The following is a 22,444-nucleotide window of genomic DNA, read 5'->3' as shown; positions in this document are numbered from 1 at the left end:
ATAGTTAATGTACCTCTCTAGCGTATTATTAACGACCTAGTAGCCCGATAAGAGATCCTTCGTTCCGTTTACGATAAGCTCGGCTACCGGGCGGCGGAGGGTACCTTCGATGTCCTTTGTCGGCGGTACTAGTAGGATAGCGTATAGGCTAATGTCTCTCGCTACTATAAGAGCTGTCCTAAGTGCAATTTTAGGAATAGCTACCGTCGGCTAGGCGAGCTGCGTATCCCCGCTGCCTAATTAGTTAGTAAGCGATAGTACGGTAATAGGGTTTATCTAAGCCGGAACAATAGCCTCTATATTATTCGGGAAGGTCTTTCTCGATAGCCTAAAGCCTATTATTTCTATAAGGGCTGCGGTGCTATTAATGCTCGTAATATAGCTGCCTTCCTATTTAAAGATCTGTTTTGCCGCTAGGGAACACCTTACGAGATTATCTTAGATAACGCTACGAACAATATAGCTAAAGAAGTTTAAGCGCTACTTGTTTCGTATAGGGCGAAGAACGTTCGTATCTCCCCGTACTATCCCTAGTCGAATGCTATTATTAAGCGTAGCTATCGGTCTTTGATTAATGCCCTATCTAAGATAACTAATAGAGGGGACAGGTCCGTTCCTATCTCTATCCGCGTTCTAGCCCTTCTCTAAGCGGATCGAACTACTATTATCGATACGACTAGACTTACGCTAGTAGAGCTTATAATTAGGAGGGACGCCGTTCTTCCTATTAAGTTGTCCTATCGCACGCATAGCGTTTACGATTAGGGGTCTGTTCGTACGAGGGCAGATCTTCTTACTCTACGGGCTAAGGCTCTTAAGGATATAACTACGACTTCTTAGGAGGGTCTTGCTCGATAACGGCGCCTTCGTAAAGAGGCTAAGCAGTATTTTAATGACTATAATGCTATTAATTAGGAACCTCTAAAGGTTAGCGATATAGTCCTCCTATACCGGTCGGAGCTAGAATATAGTTACTCCTATAAGCTAGCCTTTAAATAGAAAGGGCCTTATAGAGTGTAGGAGGTCCTTTACGATAGTTCTACGTACCGTCTTTAGGAACTTAATAGTGCTACTTTAAAGCACTCGCACCCCCGGGCTAACCTAAAGAAGGTCGTCGAATTAAGAGAGCCTACCCGCCCTCCCCCGACCGAGGAGGAAGTTAATGCCTCTATAGACCCTCTACCTACCTTAGATACCTATCGAGAGGAGGATCCTACCGCGATTTTAGATCCTCTTCTACCCGATAACTATACGCATCCCTAGATACGTCTTAGTAAGCTGTTAGGAATGACTTATAGGGAAAAGGAGGGTTATATACATATTAATTGCGCGTAGAGCATTTCCGATATTGATTCCGATAGTAAACTAGACTTCTAGCTATCTAACTCTAACTCCGAGGAGGAGCTCGACTAGTCTAGCGACGAAGACCGCCTAGAATTATAGCTAGATCCCGAGACTAAATGATTGCTTATTTTTCCCTGCCTCTACTACGTTGTTTTCCTTGCCTTCTCCGCGCTATTAATGTAGTGCCGCCCTATAGCTTTAGTCCTTACTGCTTATTCCTACGGTGTTAATGCTTATAGTTGTTGCCCTCTTTTGCTTTTACTTTATCTATTGTTTTGCTCTTTAACCTTCGAGATGTTGCTATAACTTTATTCCTTTGCTCTTGTTTCCTTAGATAGAACTATACGAGGCGTGTTTTCCTAATAATACCCCGGGGGTAGCATTAGGAAAATGGCCGAACCTAACCCTCTCCCTTCCTAGCTCTTAGATAGATATAGCAACCTAGGCCGATAGCCTCTAAGAATAGGGACCTTAGGCTATTAAGCTTAGCGTTTAGAAGAAGGAAGAAGGAAGAAGGTAAACGTATAGACTACCTTTACGTGCTTACTAATATAAAAGGTGATGCTGCATCTATAACGGCAGTGCTATAGGCTAACGTACTAACGAATTAGCTGCACTAGGCCTAGGCGACTTACTCCTCGTTACCGAGCATCTCTAGAGAAAAGCTAATGCTACCCCGGGGGTATTATTAGTCCCGCTAGCTTTACTACTATAGATTTCTACTAAGGACTCGAACTAACTAGTTACATTTCGAGTACGCGAGAATCTACGATAGCTAAAGGTTAATAAAGGCGCGTAGTCGCTACTAGCAATTAGCTAGATCGATTGTTAAACTTTAGCCTGCCCTAATAATAAAGAAGTCTCGTATATAGCTTCACTTTTATATACAGCCGTTATCCGTTTGCTTTACTAGCGCGGAATATACGGACTACGTTACCTTCGTACTATATTTAAAGCGAGCTTCCTAAGCTCCTTCTTCTACTCGATTACTAACTAACTCGCTACCGCCTAACTACCCCCCCCCCTTCTATCTAAACCCTTTAATTATTATTATTAAGCAACGAACACACTTGTAAACTCGTTTATAACCTACCTCCGCTTCGGTCGACTATGTCTTCCGGCGCCCCGAATCCGCTAGGCGCTAGTAGTAGCAACGACCTACCTATCTCTATTAACCTAAGCCTAGCCGCCCTAGTTCCGATCGAAGCCCTATCCGATAGCGCCTTTGCTACTACAACCAGCCTCGAGCACTGCTTCTAGATCGTTACCGCCCTTAAAGACCCTTAAGAGAAGATCTAGAACGCTCGTACCCTACTACGCGTTATTAATAGGAATATTAAGAAGGCTGCTATCTTAGTTGCGTACGGTATAAACAACTTGCGTTAGTCTATCGGTAAGCGTATCTTTAAGCGCGAGGTTCTTAACGATATAGATATCGAGTAAGCCTTTCCTATCGTCTATAGCCTCGAGACGGCCGGCACCTAGATTCGTTTACGCTTTAAGACTCTCGACTAGGCCTTCGAACATTAGGGTAGACTAAGTAGTCTTCCTAAGAGCCTTATTAACTTCGCCTACGGTAGACAAGAGCGTACTAAGTAGGTCTCTTCGTTCGTTAATAAGTATAAGGTCCGTCGTTAAGGTGCCGAGTACCTTTCCCGTACTATAATCTATCGTATATCTACCGCTAGTAAGAAGGTAGGCAAGCAGTTACTTAACTTGTCCTTTGCGCTTAACGACTTTACGATAGCCTACTAGAAGAAGCACTACGATGCGATTATCTAGGTCGATCTTAACGTATAGATAACTAAGGATCTACTAAAAGAGAAGGGCTATCGCATTAATAGTATAGGCTTTATTGTTAAAGGTTAAGAGGCTCCTATCGTTAATGTCCTTAAACGTAAGGCTCTTCGCCTAGAAACCGAGGCCGATACGGCTACTAGTCTTACGCTCGCTATAGAAATGTAGGCTAAAGATCGTCGCTCGACCCGTAACCGTAAGGTCCCTTAAGAAGTTTAAGACGAGCGCGCTAAGGCCGAAGCAGCGCGTAAGAAGGCATTGTATACTCGCTAGGCCCTCTATAAGGCTACTAAGAAGTATAGCACTCCTTCTAGTACCGACTATAGTAATAACTATAGTACTAACTATAGTGACTCGGATATTAATATACTAGATATACTACTAGAAGATGTCTCCTCCGAAGGCTCCTTTAGCGAGCGTAGAGATAGAGGCCTCTTACCGATCCTATTAACTAAGAACATCTATAGTTCTTATAAGGGCGACTCTATTGCGCACCTTATTACTAACATCGATATAGTTCCTAAAGCCGATATAGGTAAAGCTCCTACCGCCCTATCTATCTGTTAATAGCTCGACGACCTTAGTAAGCTAGATAAGGAGCGGTTTACTATATATACTAACTATATTAAGAAGGCTGCTAAGGTCTATAGTCTCTATGCTAGTGCTAAGGCGAGTGTCCTCGTCGGTCGCCTATTAAAGATTAGTCGTAAGGTTGCTAATAAAGATGCCTTTACTGCCCTTAAGACTAGTTATACTAACTAGTTTCCCGGACGTCCCGCTGCCGCCCCGACCTCCCTAGGACTCTATGCATTCAACCCTACTAGCACTATTACTCGCGAGCTTACGCTAACTAAGCGTCGGTGCAAGCTAATTACTAGCATTCTCGGCTAAGGCACCTCCTTTAACCGCTTTCGTTAGACTAGTAATGCTATCTTCCCTCGGGTCTTCGGTTAGATATAGTCGCCTCGTAGAGCGCACCTTCCTCTTATCGTCGACCTAATATAGGAGGAGTTTCGTATGTTCTTTTAGTATATACGTAAACTACCTAAGTCTAAGTAGGAAGGCCGTAATATCCTTCAAACCTATAGAGTAAGCAACTAAATCGTCCGTTAGTATCCCGCCTTGTAGCTCTTAGCCGTTGCCCTTCGACCTAATTACGTATACGAGCTTATCTCCGTCCCTAAGCCTACTAAGTACTTTAAGGTAGGTAATAGTAGTTATACGAACTGCCCTACTAAGGAGACTTCTCGTCTCGGATAAGATATAGTTAAGCTCGCAGCTAGTAAGGGTGCTAGCTATCTACGTATTAAGGTTTCTCTTATGTCTAAAGATAAGACCGCCTGTTTAACTATTATCGAGGGCATATACGAACTAGAGGTCTTCGAGAACTAGGTTAAGAAGCTTAATGCCTATAGCCTAGTTCTACTAAATAAGATTAGTAAGCTTACTAACAAGCACCTTACTAACGACGACCTCGGTTATATATTCGATAGATAGTCTAACGAAGGCGAGGCAGCTTAGTAGATCCTTAACCCTCTAAAGGAATGCGAGGTCTCTATTTAGATACTATACCTTCCGTATAGCGATCTAAAGCCCGAGAGCGACCGTATATTAATCGACCTAGGCTACTCTCGTATTATCGACAGCACTAAGATTAAGGGCTACGACAACTTAACCGTCGCTAAGGTTGCTAAGGCGTACCGCAATCTAACCGCCCTTCTAGGTTCTAATACCTTCGTACCGTTCGCCTTCCCTACCGCTATCTTAGTCGAAGGCCTTAGTTATATTTCCGATACCCTAGTCGGTAGAATTCCTTAGTTAAGTTACGTTGTTTAGAACGAAGTTAAACAAGTCCTCTAGTTTAGTAACGAGGAGCTTAAGGACTATCTGCGCGAGTAGGAGAAGGCTATATAGGACAAGGCTACTAACCTCCTCGTTAATTAAGCTTACTTCGAGGTAGAGTACTTTAGCGCTAATAGCTTTAACACCTACGGAGGAGTTTAGGAGAATCGACTAGCTAATAAGGTTATTACTAGTAAGGATTACGGTGCATTAAAGCAGCAGTAAGTTAGCGTAGTAGATTAGATACTTAGGAAGTTGTTTATATATATTAATAGAATCTAGGAACAATGCTACCCCGGGGGTATTATTGCGGAGTTTCTAAAAAATAGCCTTAGCTACGATGCCTAAGGTGCCCTATATAACTATTTGTTTGTTTTAAGCGCGCAATGTGAAGCGTGTCTAGTTAGATACGAAGAAAGGGAGGGATATTAGCTAGTAACCGGCCCTATACACCTAGGCTAAGTTTTGAGCCTATATAAGAGGCCTCCTTCTATATTGTAGATAGAGCACCAACCTCGTATAGTACATTGTTTATATTACACTTCTACAATGCCTATATTGTAGGGCTCTAGTTATTAGCCTAAGCAACCGTCTTATTATCCTATTATACTAAACATAGCTGCCTATATTGCTATAGGTTATATTACCCTCGGTAGCCTATACTATTACTATAGGTAGTAGTAGTAGTATTAGTTTCCGTCCTTTAATAGGCAAACTACTATCGCGTCTATAACGTACCTACTATTATTAGACAATATAAGGATACTAATATAAACGAGAGCTTTTACGCGTATCTTAAAATAGATAGTAATAAGTCGCTAATAGCGGCTAACTTTACACTAATAGGCGTAGCTATACAAACAATATAGGAGGGCGAGCTTAGTAACTTTTAGTCGGATATTACTAGTAAGCGTTAGGTATTAAACGTATACCTACTCGCGCGCGGCGACGACGACGAGCTCCGGACCTAGCTTCTACGCCTTCTATAGCCTATTTAGCGCAAGATTAGTACTAAGATTAATCGCGTTCTTAACAAGTCTATATACTAAGACTCGAAGCCGTTATTAACCGAGGCAGGCGCGCTTACCTGCAACTATAAATTCTTCCGCTAATATCGCGTTCTTTGCGCCGACCTCTAGTATTATTATCTTATACTTAAACGCGTTATTATTAAAGATTATTACTAGTAATAATAGGTTAATATATTTACTAGACGCGCTCTCGAGGTCTACGAAGAAGACGCTTCTAAGTCGATAGTAGTACAAGAAGACGCCGCCGCCGCCGAGGTCGTATACGCGCCTACCTATCGATTAAACGTCCGCGAGGTGCTTACTAACGCGTACGAGTTAATCTTTTAACTCGAGCGCCTATACGACTAATAAGGCATAGACGAGAGCGACAAGCAACGCGAGGTTATTATCTCGAAGATACTAATAGTCTTCTACGAGAGTAGCGACAATATTAGGAAGGGCTTTACTAACCTCGTCCTTACTTACTTTAAGAGCACTTATCCGGAAGCTATTCTTATACTAATAAAAGCGCCGCCGCCGAAGCTATTATAAGCGCTATTACTAAGCGACATTATATCGAGCTATTGCCTTCTAAAAGCGACTAATATAGCGCCGCCGCTAAAGAAGCGGAAGGGTAAGAGCGTAGATACTACGAGTAAGAAGCCGAAGCGATCGAAGAAATAGGTAGAGAAACAGGTAGAGAAATAGATAGGGTAAGAATACATACCCGAGCGAACACTAGCGGCGCTAGCTTAGCTAAATTTTAGTAAAGAAGCGCCGTTAGTAGTTCTAGGCGGTATCGACGCGTTCTCGTCGCGTTTTCCTTTAAATTCCGCCGTTACGTAGGTCGCGTAGGTAACTAACGGCTTCTGTATGCCTCTACCGACACTACCGGCACTAAATAGGTAGCAATACGCGCCTCCGAGCGCGATATAGGTGATAGGTCTATAGTAGTATGCCTTATATACCGCCGCCCTCTAATATATATTAACGATATTAAAATAGCCGTAATCGCTAACTATACCTCGAATTTTGCTATACCGCTATTTTGCTAATAAACTTTAGCTTTATTTTTAGTAATATAACTAGTATCTACTAGCAGAGAATACGGGGTCGTTAAATACTATAAAAATAGTACGAAATCTATTAAATTGCGACCGTACGACCTCTTACTATCGATATTTAGTATACTAGCGGAAATCGCACTACTACTACTACTACTACTCTAACCTGTCGACCTAGTAACCGCAACGCGTAGAGACATCGACATTACGTTTTCTATAGTTACGTATACTATAGAGCGGACTTCGATATCTTACCGAGTCCGCTACGGTAGGCTTACCCTATTCTTAGAAGGACTAGGCGCTCGGACGCTAGTGTGGGACTTTATATAGGCCCCGATCTTAGGCCTATTTATAATACCTTACTAGGGGCCGAGCGCCTAACCTACTAAGAATAGGCTTAGCCGACCTTATAGAGCGGCGGTCGGTAAAGATTGTATACGCTTCCGCTCTAGCGCGTCGACGCGCTTTCTATTATTTAGGCGCTTGTTTTGTATACCTATTCTAACCTCGCTATCGCTACTGTCGCTACTGTCGCTGTTTCTTAGCCTATGTATCTAGCATTCTATTATTAATTCTATCTCTTCTAATATAGCTTTATCTACTAAGAATGCCTACTATTAGCGACCTCGTCGGAGATGCTAGTAGTATTCTTGCCTCGGAGGCTTAGGGCGATTTCGCGTTAGATTTAGAGGGTAGTACGCAGGCTTCGCTTAATAGTAGGCGTATTAGAATCGCTAATATATTAACAGACGCGTTAGGAGAGGACAATATAGTCGATTCTAGTAATAAAAACGCGTTAGTCTTCTCCGCGCCTCGCCGCAAGCGCATTTCTCGAGTTCTCGTAAACCTAGAAACAAACTACGCGTCCTTACCGCACGTCGAGAACCTCCGCAAATAGCGCGAACAAGCTATTCTTTACGGGTTCGACGACTCGTTTAAAGTGTCGGCTAAACAATAGTACGCGCTACTGCTATACATTAATAATATATAGGTAAAGGATAAGGTCTACGTCGAGAAGAACGGCCTAGAAACAACGCGTTTTGTTTACCGCTTTCGTAAATAACCGCACTAGAAACTAGATAAGACGTAAGGCTTCGGCTAGCGAAGAAATAATAAGAAGATTAAAGCGGCGCGTTGTTGTCTAGTTATAATAAAGGTTGTAAGCGTTTACGGTCTGAGTAGTAATAGCGGTAAAGAAGAGATTATCGCGTATCGAGTATAGCGTATAAATCGCGACGATTACTCGGACTATTACTAACTAGATAACTTCGACCTCTTCCGTTAGTATAGCGCGTTATTAACTGCCGTAGGGCGTAAGGTACACTATAGATATACGCCGCGCTCGGTATAGAAGGCATTAAAGGCTATATACGACCTAGTAGCAAATACGCTATTTAAGGCTACCGGCGGCAATTTTATAATAAAGCACGATATTAATAACTCCGGTCGAGCCTTTCGAAAGGCATATAAGAACGGCAGGCTCGGCGGCGCGTCGCTAGTATAGTAGGCGTAAAAGGAAGACTTATACGAGTAGTATTAATAAGGTAAGTTAATATTATTATTATTGCGAAGGTTGAATTACGAGCGAGCAGACTGTCGCGTCCGCGTATCCGGACTCCGATCGACTAATAGAATAACGCGGAAGTCTATCTAACTTATTAAATCGATAGGGGAATATATTAGACTCGATTGCCTACGAATACTATACTAAAAGCCTAGAATTTCGAAGAACCTAAACACTTTGAAGTTCTTCGCTTAAAGCGGAAGCGCGGCTTAGCGCCGTAGAGCCTTAGCTTCGAGCTAATTAGGAATTTTAGAACCTATAGCAATACCTCGGTCCGGCTTCTAGCGCGCCTTAGCAAGCCCGAACCCTAAACTTTAGATTCCGCGGGATTCCCTTTGTTTTAATTTTAGTTTTCTATTATAATAACAACTAATATATTACTATAGAAGACCTGTTTTGCAAGACCATAACCGCCGTACGCTAAATCGACGGCGAGACTACCTACGGCGTCGTGTTTACGTCTAAAACTAGCGTAGAACTACTTAAATCCTATACTACGATCGCTTTTATAGACGTAACGTATAAAACTAACTACCTTAGCTAGTTCCTTTACACTATTATAATAAAGGATAGATATAGTATATCTCGTACGGTAGCATATATGCTTTCGCCTACTAATAACGGCGATATTGTTACGGAGTGTTTAAGCATAGTAAGCGAATAGACAGGCGGTAGATAGCTCCCTAAATTCCTTCTTATAGACGACTCGGCGGTAGAGCGACGCGCTATTCGAATAGCATTTCTATCGATAATATACCTTCTTTGCTACGTATACGTATAGCGCACTATCGATAGACATTTTAGCGCTAAAATCTACTAAGAAACACGTCGACACGTCCGCGCCGCTATTGTTTATCGTCGCTTACTCATAGGCGTATAAGAGTCGCTATAAGCCGCTATCGATTGCCTTCTAAAGAACGCCGATTACGAGTCTAATAAGACCTACTTAGAGCGTAACTTTAGTAGTGATATTCGGCTATAGGCTAATTACTATCGCGTCTATAACGTGCCTACTATCGTCGGCTAATATAAGGATATAAATATAAACGAGAGCTTCTACGCGTGTCTTAAAATAAACGGCAATAAGTCGCTAATAGCGGCGGACTTTATACTTAAAGGGGTAGCGATATAGTATATATATAAAGGCTAGGTTAAGGACCTTCGGTCGGATATTGCCTCGCGACGGTAGGCTTTAAATATATACCTACTCGCTCGCGGCGACGACGAAGAGCTCCGTACCTAGCTTCTACGCCTACCGTAGCCTATATAGCGTAAGATTAGTACTTAAATTAATCTCGTAAACGATAAATCCGTATACTACGACCCGAAGCCGTTATAGTTAGAAGGCGCGCTTACCTACGACTGTAAATTCTTCCGCTAATATCGTATGCTTTGCGCTAACCTCTAGTACTACTATATTACACTTAGACGCGTTATTATTAAAGATTATTACTAGCAACAATAGGTAAATATGTTCGCTAGACGCGCCTTCGAAATCTACGAAGAAGATACCGCTAAGTCGATAGTAGTAGCGGAAGGCGAGAACGTCGTAGCAATTAACGCGCCGTACGCGCCTACCTATCGACTCGATATACGTAAGACACTCTATAACGCGTATAAGTTAATCTTCTAACTCGAGCGCTTATACGACAATAAAGGTCTTAATAAGACTAACGAGAAGCGTAAGATTATAATCTCGAAGATACTAATAGTCTTCTACGAGAGCAGCGATAATATTAGGAAGGGCTTTACTAACCTCGTTTTTACTTATTTTAAGAATATGCACCTAGACGCTATTCTCGTACTAATAAAGGCGCCGCTAAAGCTATTATAAGCGCTATTGCTAAGCGACATTATATCGAGCTATTGCCTTCTAAAAGCGATAGCGCCGCCGCTAAAGAAACGGAAGATTAAGAGCGTAGATACTATAAGTAAGAAGCGGTCGAAGAAATAGGTAGAGAAACAAGTAGGGTAATAATATATACCCGAGCGAACACTAGCGGCGCTAGCTTAGCCAAATTTTAGTAAAGAAGCGCCGTTAGTAGTTCTAGGCGGTATCGACGCGTTGTTGTCGCGTTTTCCTTTAAATTCCGCCGTCGCGTAGGTCGCGTAGGTCGCGTAGGTCGCGTAGGTCGCAGAGGTAACTAATAGCTTCTACGTATCTCTACTAATACTACTAGCGTTAAATAGGTAGCAGTACGCGCCTCCGAGCGCGATATAGGTCTATAATAGCATGCCTTATATACCGCCGCCCTCTAATATATATTAACGCTATTAAAATAGCTATAATCGCTAACTATACCTCGAATTTTGCTATACCGCTGTTTTGCTAATAAACTTTAGCTTTATTTTTAGTAACATAATTAGTATCTATTAGCAGAGATATCGTAGTCGTTAAAATCCATTAAAACAGTACGAAATCTATTAAATTGCGACCGTACGACCTCTCGCTATCGATATTTAGTATACTAGCGTAAAATCGCACTACTACTACTACTACTACTACTACTACTACTACTACTACTACTACTACTACTAGTAGTCGACCCGGCAACCGCGACGCGCTACGATACGGAAATTACGTTTTCTATAGTTACGTATACTACGGAGCGGATACTAAGATCTTACCGACTCCGAAACGTAGGGCGCGGTCTACTCGGCTAGAAATCAACGCACGGCCCCTAGTAAGGTGTTATAAACAGGCCCCCGATCTTAAAGTGCGAGTAGATCAACCTAGAAAGTAAATTCGAGGCAGCTCTAGTGTACCCTATAGGTTCCGTACTATCCTATAGAGTGCCCTATAACTACTAAAATTAGTATACAAATCGGGGTATTGCAAATACCCCTTATGCAACCTAATTACCTCGGATTTCTACCGTTCCGAACAGCCGTAATCGCTCGAAAACGACTAGGTCTACGCCTGTGCCTTAGTACTACTACTTCTACCGCTTAGAAGCGACAACCTCTCCTTAGATCCGTCGTTTTAGTAGTCTAATTAGTATAGGAGATAGTGTACGAGAGGATTGATCTATCCGGTGCGGTTTAGGTAGTATACCTACGTATAACCTTCTACGAGCGCGTTTCGAAGGTGTTATAGGCTTACTAATTAAAGGCTTCTAACGACGAGGTTTATAAGAGCTACCTAATAGCTATAGTAGATTAATTAAAGTGTCTTTACTAGGTAACTATATAGGTGATAAATGTAGAGCTATAGATAGTGCTGTAGCAGGTTACTCTATAGTAGAAGGTAGCTCTATAGTAGAAGGTAGCTCTGCCGTAGAAGGTAGTAGATTACGAGGTAGAAATAGCTTACTTAGTAAGGGCAAATCGTCTAGTAAGAAGGATAGCAACGGCTATTAATGCCTTAATGCCTCGTCGTTATCGTATTAATTACTTTTGCTAGCGTCCTTTAGCAAAGATAGCGGCAATCGACTAATTAGCGTTAATTGTAGAAGGTCTATATCTAAGAGGCTATTAAATAGGTTATCCTTAACCTCGTATAGTGCGTCTTCTTTACTGTCTTCGACCTAAGCAACAAAGCCGTTCTCATTAGGTAGACCGTAGACTAGCAAAGAATAGCCTTCGATAATAATGCGAGGCCTATATATATCTAGAAGGTTAGTGTTAGTTAAGGTAACTAATAGAGGCGGAGTTAGCAATGCGGCCGTATAGAAGACTAGTTGCCGCAACGGCCTATCGTTAACACCTCGCTACTTAGAAGCACGACAAGGTGTTAATTTAGCCTCTTTAGCGCTACGTTCAAACTAGTCGTTTATATAATCGTTTATTAACTTCTAGTTTATTAAGGCGTAGTTAGTTACCTACTATAGGAGGGCCTCGTATTGCTAAGCGTCGTTTAGATTAGAAGCCTACGCATCGTAGAAGCGGAAGAAGGCCTATATAACTGCTTCTTGTATAGAATAGAAGTATTCCTTAACTCGGCGCTTTTGTAATACTCCTAGAGCCTTATTAATATTAACGTAGGTCGCTTTACCTAACTAGTTATCGTCATCGATAACAAGCCTAGTATTATACTACTTAGGGTATACAAGATTGCTATTTAGACCTTAAAAGCGGCTCTTATATAACTAATAACGTCGTAGCGTAAGAATACTCGCACTAGTAATATAGAAGCGCTAGATATACTTACAAGGTAGGTAATAGCTATACTAGAAGTAGTAGAAGCATTTAGTATATACGTCGTCGTATAAAGCAGGTAGAGCTATCCGCTAAGTAGGCTTATTATTGTCTATATCCTTATAATACTATATAAGCTTATTAGCTATCTTCTTCTATACCGAAAGTAGTAGGTATTTAAAGGCCGGAGTGTTGTATTTCCGCTATATTAGTAGCTAACCGTAGGTATCGATAATACCGTTTTATCGTACGCGCTCGCGGATATAATCGTCGAGTTAGAATAGGTGCATTATAAGGCCTAGAAACAGTTAGTTGTTGTTAGTAGTTATAGTATAGAAGGGAAGAAGAATATAGTCGAAGGAGCCGTTCTAAGGAATTCTAGCTATTCTAAAAAATGCAGAAGAGGGCTTCTTTTATATAAATTCGGACAATATTGTAAATAGGGGACGAATACGCACCTCGTAAGCTCTATTTACGTATCTAACGCTTATCTCGGCGCTTTAAGTATACGTAATAGCCCTCTAGTAGACTAGTTGTTCGAACGGCTATTAAAAGGGGATCTCCGAGCCGTACCTAAGTCGCCTATCGATCGCTCTTAGAAGCTATCTACTTCTTCTTTAAATAGTCCAATTTCTCGACTGCCTTTAGTATATTATAGCTTAGTAGGTCGCTCTATACAGTCTTAATAAACTGCTAGCATTCTTCTTAGTCTCTTGCAATAAACAATATATTAGTTATAGCCTTAAAGGTAGTTAGAAAGCGCTTAGGGTGCTTCTCGAGGGTTTTAGTAAGATAGCGTTAGTAGAGGCGCTAAATAATACTACAATCTATAAGGCCTTAAATTATACCGAGTTGCTTACTCGCTAAGTCGTTAGTAATCGACTATAGCGGTATCTAAGAAGACTATTTAGTCTAGTTTAAATCGTCTTAATCTTTAGCTTTACTAGAACAGCCGTCGTTAACGTAGAAGTGCTTCCTATATCTATCGTATTCGCTAACCTTCTTAATCTAGTCGGATTAAGCTATTTCTCGAAGGGTTGAGATTGCTATCTTAATTAGGTATACCTACTCGCAGTCTAGAAGGAAGTAGGCCGCTAGAAGCTATTTAAGGTAGTTATTGCGGACGTAGACTATCGATAGAGGCTATTTTAGCTTATTCGTATAATAGGTCGAGTCTAATAGAAACAAAGACCTATAGTTGCGAAGGGCTCGAAGTTGCTAGTTAGAAGCCTAAACAAGGCCTCTATTTAGCTTTCTATTAAGTCTACGAGACTTAATTATTCGTACGAGGCCTCGTCTACCGCTAAATTTAGCGCTTAAGTAGTCGTATACCTACTAAAGTTAGGCTACAACCCCTATTTCCGCACTATCTCTTCGCTTATTACTTAATCGATAAAGGACTTCTCGATTAGCGTTACTAACGCGGTCTCGAGTAATTGCTACGGCGCTAGCGTCGTAATATACTTGCTTCTGTTTAGGCCGTCTTATTTCTTCTACTAACTAAGCGACTAACGTTAAGCCTAGAAATAGGTTAATATAAGGTCTATAAGGTGCTAAGAATCTACTTACTAGCTCGAAAATCGAGTATCTCTTTCTATATAGCCTTTATACTATTATTAACTACTAGACTATCGACAAACTCGAGACTATACGAATAGCACTTATTTAGCGGCAAAAGCATTACGTAAGCCGGTCTTACGACCGTTAAACTATTAGGTAGACTGCGTAGTACGTAGTTATCGAGAAACTCGCTAAATTCGGCTCTTAGTCGCTTCTCGTAGACCTCGATAATAGTTAACTTCGCGCGATAGTCGAAACAAGGCTTCGTATACGCTATACGCTTCCGCTAAGGCCTCTTACGTATCTAAGCAGTTATAACGACTTCTAGAGCCATTTCCGCGCGCTAATAGTCTATATAGCGCTTATAGATGCGATACTTAAAGCTAAGTCGTCGATATAGTCGCCTATTACTATTATTTAATAGGTAGTTCGGCCGGTTCTTATAGTACTATACGTTCGATACGAAATGGCGGTATTCGTCGTATTCGAAGCCTTCTATTCGAATGCCCTTATTACTACTAGTAGGGTAGAAGAATAGGCGCCTTCGATTATATAGATTTAGTAGAAACGGGCTCTTAAACTATAACAATACGCTTAGTACGAGATTATTACGGTTTACGAGATATACGTACCGGCCGCTTAACTTCTAGCTTACTAAGCAACAACTCTATATCCTTAGGCGATAGGTGTTTAGCGTACGAAGGCTTATATATAATAAAGAGCGTAGAATTAGCGATAGTAAGGTTAAAACAAAGGCGGTACGTAATACGAGGAAGAGGTAGAATAGGTCGATAAATAAATAGGTAGAAATAGTCTCTAGATAAGGTCTAGTTTAGCTTTATTGTAAGCAGGCCTATACTATACTATTATAAGGCTTCAAATTAGCTCGAAATTGGACCTCTTAGCGGTCTATATGTAGCCTATTAATAACTATAGAAGTGGACAAGCGCCGTAGCAAACCTAGCCGCCGTGGCGGCGCGATCTGTACCCTTGTTTAGGTTGATATACTTATATCTCCGATCTTGACAGCCTACAGGGGAGGCTGGTAAGCCCCGCAATCGACCTAGGATTGCCCTTGCTCCAGTACGAGTATCACGCAATATCTTCCCATGCATAAAGACAGCACTCTACAGCGTCTGAACACTTCGGAGTGAAAGTGGGTATTCACCAGATCCCTGTTTCTCAAGGATTACAGCGAATAGAAACTTGTTATTCAGCGGGCCGCGCCTAGTTACTTTCACTCCGAAGTGTAAAGACGCTGTATATGGTTGCTAAAAGCGCTTCGTCCCTGAAGGCACACGCCGTTGCGAGTGATTGTTCACAAGCAATTCGACAGCGTTCTGTCATCAGACCATCGAAATGGAGCGTCAGTGTCACTTTCTCCTCGCTTGGACCACGCTCTGAGCGATCCCTTTGTGGTTGCAATTTTCATGCCCAATTCAGGAGTTTGGTGGCTTTGGGGCATTTTGCTTGCACAGCAACGCGCCTCGAGCAGAAACTGGTCTGTCTGTTCACAGCCTTCCCGCAGATGTCGCAAGCCTCAAAACCTGGAACTGGTCCCGAAAAGAACCTTTTGATGTTAACATCGTCGACATAGGTGAGCTCACCTCCATTAGCAGCGACATGCGGGACACCCGGAAACATCACAGTCTGCACGGGCAGTACTATTTGCATTCATATACGTTTCGCCCACGGCTCTAAAAGCCAGAGAGTCTCACCTACCGGGTTTATCTTCATAGGCAAGTGCGCATACTTGTCTTGGTTTATGTCATTGGCCTATTACCATCTTCGCCAGCATGGCCATCACCCTCGCATTGCTTGCGCTCGCTAGCAGCAGCCTTGCAGTGCCCACAGAAGGACATCAATGCCGAGAGGTGACCTTCCTCGTCTCCGCTTCAGCACAAAATCGCAATATATCGAATGTCGACTTCAGCAATCTCGATGCCCTCACTGCTGCTTTACAAGCCGATAGCTTCGAACGTTTCGAAGTATCCGGGAAGCAGCAGATAGCAGGCTGGTACTGCGAGCCAACGCTTAGATCACTGAGCGTTGACAAGCTGCAAATACTGTTGGGAGCTATCACAACGAACCGGGAGGTGTGGACAGGACAAGGAGGGACGGCGTTGCACGCTCCGGAGCTGAGAGCTTACAAGCCCGAGACCTATTCGTGGACAAGATATGCAAATGAGCGAGGATATGCAACATTGACACTAGATCATTTGGGCAACGGCAAGAGTTCCCATCCCGATCCGATGAATGTGGTGCAGTCACCATATGAGTATCATTCTACATACCCGCCGGCCTTGAACGTTTCAGCTAATTCTTTACCCAGAGTGGCTCTGTATCATGCGCTCGTGGAACAAATTAAATGTGGTCCCCTTAGCGGTAGCAGTCCCCTCCCACGGACCTTCCACCACTTGGCTTTTGTGGGACTGTCTTACGGCTCCGTGATTGGCAACCTCATTGCTCAAGGATACCCAGATGACTTCGAAGACCTTATACTGACCGGATTTTCAAAGTCAGTGCTGCCGTCACTGCCAGGTGTGGCAGCACAAGGAGCGAAGCCCGCGAAAGAGGTGGATCCAGAGCGCTCCGGGAATCTTCCAGCAGGATACCTGATGTCTCCGGTCGAACAGACGAGGACGAATTCCTTTTTTGGCGATCCGAAAGAAGTCGATTTTGAACCCGAAAATGCGCACCTATTCTTTACCCGCAAAGATGTCGTATCTGCGGGCCAGTTCGTCAGCACGTACATTGATATCGTGGAGGCACCCATGTATAGAGGGCGGGTTCTGATATTGACAGGAGAGCAAGATCAAGCATTCTGTGGCCCGGGCAGCTCTGCCATCAATCCTCAGCCTAGTTGTGGCGGTCTGCTTGCCGAGACAGGTTCGCTGTTTCCGAATGCTCAATATAGCTGGAAGAGCGTACCAAGATCTGGACACGCACTGATCTTGCATAAGTCGGCGCGAGAGACTTTGCAAGTGGCTCATGACTTCTTGGCGGGCAAGAAATTCGGGTACTAAGTCACGAAATTTTCGACTGCGAGCGGATTCCTGAATTGCATCAGAAGTGCATGACACAAGGCGGCCAAATAGTCATGGACTGTGTAGCCAGGGTCCTGACAGTAGATAATTCGCTGCAGTCTCAATTCAGCTTGGACGACATTTCCAAAGCTCTTTGGTATGGTATTACGCTTGACTTCCAACAGATGCGCGAGTCTTGCTCAGGTATCGTAGCCACACCTCCAGCTCAGTGGGGCCCAACGATGGTGCTGATATGATCGAAGCGAGCGAGAATCCATGCGAGCTGGGCAACGGCTGAGGCGAATCCAGAAGGGGACTCTGCTTTACAGTCGACTGGTATTGAAGACGTCAAACATAGGTCAATATCCGAGTGTGACGCCAATCGCGAGACGTGATCTCACTGCAGTGACGAAAATACCACAATGACCGCATTCGGTGATATGAGCCTACCTCCGACCTACCACTCGGTCTTTAGCGTTCCTCGGTGGCTGATGACAGTTTCGTGCATGCATAACCTGCTCTCTTGGAAATCAGAACGATCAAGTGAGATTGTATAAGAAGGCGGCAGCCCATCGACCGTCGCTCTGCAGCACACACCACGATCCTTGGACATAACAATGGCAGCGAGCAGATTGATTGTCTTGGTCACCGGCGGTGAGGGCACCATCTTGATGTTCTCTATCGTGTATACTAACATTCTCCAGCAAATGGTGGCATTGGGCTGGAGACCGCCCGCCAGTTGGCAGCGCAGTCCAAACACGTTCTTCTAGGCAGTCGGTCCCTCGAAAACGGCGAGCAGGCGGTCAAGACACTTCAAGCCGAGAACCACCCTGGACCTATCGAACTCCTGCACATCGACGTCTCCAAGAAAGATTCGATTGTCGCAGCTGCCAAACACGTGAATGACTCCCATGGACGGCTAGATGCCCTTGTCAACAATGCCGCAGTCGCCTCTTTCCCAGAAGGCACCCCAATCGAAGAACAGATGCGGCAGTCTTTCGAGACGAACTGTATTGGTCCGCTCCTGGTTGTCGACGAGTTCGCTCCTCTTCTCAAGAAGTCGATCACAACTCCTCGAATCGTCAACGTCTCTAGCGGAGCTGGCTCCATAACCAGAAGGCTCGATGGGAGCCCCAGTGTGGCGAACTTCAAATCTGTGGCATATCGCTCTACCAAAGCTGCCTTGAACATGATAACTGCAGAGCAGGTTATCGAATTTGGAGAGTTGGGATGGAAGATATTTGCATATTGTCCAGGATTTACGATCTCAAATCTCAGTTCGCTGAATACGACCGCAAGTGGTGCGAAGCCCACTTCCGAAGGTGCGAGCCCTCTCGTGGATATCATAAACGGCAAGAGAGATGCAGAGCATGGAAAATTTCTCAACGAGAAAGGTGATCAGTACCCATGGTAAAGAGAGGTTTCTCGTCCGGCCTTCCTATGGTATCCAGAGATTCGCATCGGATGGCCAGAGTCTGCACTCTGTTCATCATCAGTGAAAGAGATCACAGGAAAGGCACCCAGATTAGTAGTCTCATGAACGCTTTCTAGGTCCGTGAGATCCTCCTCAATCTCACTGTTCATCAATTCAAGCTTCCAATCAGGACGACTGTCGGCCGATAGATTTTGTCGACTGTACTGAACGTCTGCCGATTCGTGAGCAATCTTGTTCGTCAACAGGTGACAGAAATGAGCGCACCTTCTGGCACATCGGACAGAAATCCATAGCCCAACACTCAAGCCCAGCATCCGTGCCTGCGACACGTGTCAATGACGAGTGGCAATTTCTGATTGATCATGCTCAAAACGCGTGCAGGTTGGCTTTTCCAAGTCAATTCAAAGAACGTTGATGGGAGATGAATGCTAAAGGATGCGCCAAGCGCGGACATGCTCTGCTGACCACGGGAAAAGGGATGAATATCGATGTAATGCTGAGCAGCTGAGGCTAGAAGGGATCAATCCCGACCTCGTCAAGCCATGGTCTTCATGTCGTCTTAATTCGGCGGAAGTCCCGCACAAGCTTCCTCGTTTCCTTCACAGCATTGCTGTTCTTTCGTTGGTGGATATATCATGATGAACACTTTGTCCTTGCACCATTCCGGTACATCCTTCTGCTGCTCCGGAGTCTCGTCTCGCTTCTCTGGCAGTCCTTCACACGCCTCTGCGAGTCCTTCGCAGCAGCGCTGTGCTGGTGTTGGAGGCCAGATGGCAGGGAACGCCGCGCCTGCACACCACGATGGGACCTGTGCTTCATCTGTGGTCTGAAGAGGAAGAAATGTGTTAGCAAGTGACAAAAAAGGAAGCTAAGAACGGGGACGACTTGGCCTCACTTTGCTTGCGGGCAGCGCGTTGACCGAGGTAGAGCATAAGGCCAGAGCAGTTGCGCCTGCAATACCACGCATGATCGGATTCTGAGCAGTTCGAGTTGCTACAGAGTAATTGCTCTTGGAGAATGGTGAAGAGTCAGAAATGCGTTTGGTAGTCGACGAGGAGTGTCCTGTCCCCGTAGGCTACCTTCCGCTGCCATCTTTATGTGTTCCTGAATCCGCAGTCCTGCCAAGTTCAGAGGCTCGACGCGAAACGTGTTTGATGGCCAGCTGAGCTGGGTGGCACATGTTCCAGGAATAAGTACAAGTGCATTCCAAGCACATGTATGGCCACTGGCCATGCCCATGTAGCGTCCGTACTCCGGCTCTGCGCTCTGAAGGATGAAGACCAAGAGTCTTGACGTTGCACGAACGCGATGTGCAACCATGCCCAATCTCAGCTCACCACCCACTGTATGTCAATACGAGTCGCTAGAGTGAGAAGGGAACATGGTTCAGTGCGATGGTCAGACCATTGGTTCTGATCCTGGGAACTCGTGATGATCCCTGGTGAAGCATGAGGCACCGATTGTTCCGGCAGGACCGAACTTCAGCGCGACACATGAATAATGAATGCTATGCTACGCCACGCCACGCCACGCCACGCCGCGGTACGCCCTCGCCCTCGTTCTCACCGCGACCTGGAGAAGGAGGGTATGACTAGTTGGCAGTTGCGATGCATCGCAGCGGCAGTGGCAATTTTAGCAACGGGAAAGCACCGTACATACATATGTACACACATTCAAAATCACTATACCACCCTTGCGTTGCGCCTACTCATGCAAAGCACCGAATGCTCTGGCGGAATCCTACATTCCTCGAACGCCGCACCAGGCACGTGAGACGTGCACACCACTCGCATCTGTCTGACTTTGCGAGAAGCAAAGTGACAGTCAGCTGGGAGGAAGTCTACGTTCATGACTGTGAGGGAGGGCGATTAAACGGAAGTGTAGCCAGTGATTGATTGTTGATATTTCAGCTCATACGTAGAATCTTGAAGTTGATTCTGGGATAGTGTAGTCGCAAAGAGCCCTTGCCTTGCGGCACCTGCACTTCAATAACGACCTCGTTTTTCGATATACCAACCAAAGTTCCTTCGTCTTTGTGAGTGAAGCCAAAGTCCACAGGAGCGATGGTAACCCGCTGGCCCCTTTGCAGCCCCAGCACGTCTGATTCATCGAAATATGGTTCTTGCTCTGTGAAATCCGCGGCGAGAATACGGTCCACAACCTGATCCTCAGCATCTGCTCCCTCTTGAAGTCTGCCACCGCCAGCATGGTCTTCCCCGGCCTGTTCAGCCAAATCTCGGAATCGTTTGACCCAATCATGCAATTTCGGAAATTCAACGTCGCTCAAGGCTCGCTTCATATCAGCCGTAGCCCCATTGGAACCATCGCCCATGTCTTGCGCCATGTTGAGGCCCCAGTCAAATACCCAGCCAGCATGGATCTCCGCTAGACCAGGATTGTCGCCACCTAGAATCCACTGCCGTCCATCCCTCAACATTTTCTCGACGATATCATAGTAGATTCGAAGCTGGCTAATAGACCAAGATCGATTTTCGAGAAGCGCTTGTTTTGTGAAGGCACCGCCGGATCCGTCAGAGCGATCCTTCGTCCAGACTTCACTTGTCATCAAAGGCGCAGTCGGCGGAATGCAGCCAGCAGTTCGCCAGAATGGACCTCCATCAATGATCAAGTTCTCGAGCAAGTCTTCAACACCTGATCCAAAGTCATCATCGGCGCCAAGTCGATTCTCAGGAAAGAATGTCTCCAGCTTGGCTAACATCAGTCTGGTGTCGATGTAAATGTCTCGACCGATGGCCATGATTGGTATACGTCTATAATTGACTCCAAGGCGCTCTTGCAAGATTGGCCTTGGCATGTATGGTGGTACTCGTATTTGCGAGAAAGGCAATCGACGTAGATTCAGATACCGGACCATTCTCCTCCCAAATACAGACTCAGGATAAGTGAACAGTATGATGTCCCCAGGATGTCCATTGAGTAGACCTTTTTTGTAGCTCATATTGTTTCGTCTGTCGTTTGTAAGTGCCGAATAGCTGTTGGCCAGGTGGTGTCAAGATGCTGTGGTTTTACTGCTGGGAGAATACGGTTGATTTACAGTGATCTCAGAACCGACTTATCTTGGTCTGGCGGAGGTGGTGCGGAGAGCTTGGTGCGCAATTGCCTCATGTGGAGCTTGCCGAGGCTACGAAGTTACGAGTCGAAGGCAGTGAGTCTTGTGGTTGCGCGCCAAATGTTGATGTGATTCGCTGGGTCGGCAATTATTTGCAGCGTACATTGGCTCGGAGAGCGTCCTTATAGGGATCTGAAGCCCCTGTTGCGTTGTTTTGTTTATTACTAAAGTCAGGAGAGCATTGGCCATATCTTGTAGGAAGCCCAAATGGAAGCATCAAGCCGACGTTGGGGTTTGTTCCCCAAAAGGGTGGCTCTCTATTTCCGTCCGGTGTCTCTGCAAGAATGATCGAATACCGTGCATGCTTCGCCTAGGCAACCGCTTTGCAATCTCCTGAAACGACATGCCTGAATTTCGCCAATCCAGGACTCTGCTGATCTCATCTGCAGTCCATCGCTTCAAACTTCTGATTTCATAGGCTCTGGTCAATTCACTTCTCCACCTCCAAAGTGCACGATACACTTGATCCGTTGATTTCACAAGCTCAAGGGCAATCCAGTCTGGTTTCGCTCCGGTATTCCACAAGGCAATAAGT

General features: G+C 44.6%; 3 protein-coding genes across 3 annotated transcripts; 2 read left to right on the top strand and 1 right to left on the bottom strand.

Moving 5' to 3' along the window:
* Nucleotides 1–16,306: 16,306 nt before the first annotated feature.
* MYCFIDRAFT_124382 (uncharacterized protein) lies at nt 16,307–17,320 on the top strand (the record flags this gene model as incomplete). The annotated part of the gene is made up of 2 exons (XM_007925816.1): nt 16,307–16,596; nt 16,651–17,320. Coding segments are annotated over 2 exons (960 nt in total), but the record flags the coding sequence as incomplete, so codon positions are not given.
* A 664-nt stretch (nt 17,321–17,984) lies between these two features.
* On the top strand, nt 17,985–18,900 carry MYCFIDRAFT_162487 (uncharacterized protein). Its single transcript, XM_007925815.1, has 2 exons — nt 17,985–17,998; nt 18,049–18,900. Exon 2 carries the CDS (start codon nt 18,330–18,332, stop codon nt 18,756–18,758), a length of 429 nt encoding a protein of 142 aa, XP_007924006.1. The 5' UTR covers nt 17,985–17,998; nt 18,049–18,329; the 3' UTR covers nt 18,759–18,900.
* A 1,752-nt stretch (nt 18,901–20,652) lies between these two features.
* On the bottom strand, nt 20,653–21,738 carry MYCFIDRAFT_151894 (uncharacterized protein; the record flags this gene model as incomplete). The annotated part of the gene is made up of 1 exon (XM_007925814.1): nt 20,653–21,738. The coding sequence occupies one exon, from the start codon at nt 21,736–21,738 to the stop codon at nt 20,686–20,688; it is 1,053 nt and encodes a 350-aa protein (XP_007924005.1). The 3' UTR covers nt 20,653–20,685.
* Between the last annotated feature and the right edge of the window lie 706 nt (nt 21,739–22,444).

The sequence above is a fragment of the Pseudocercospora fijiensis genome (assembly GCF_000340215.1).
Source record: "Pseudocercospora fijiensis CIRAD86 unplaced genomic scaffold MYCFIscaffold_2, whole genome shotgun sequence".
Taxonomy (NCBI): Eukaryota; Fungi; Ascomycota; class Dothideomycetes; order Mycosphaerellales; family Mycosphaerellaceae; genus Pseudocercospora; species Pseudocercospora fijiensis.
The sequence above is the reverse complement of the archived record's forward strand: the minus strand, read 5'-3'. Positions and strand labels throughout refer to the sequence as shown.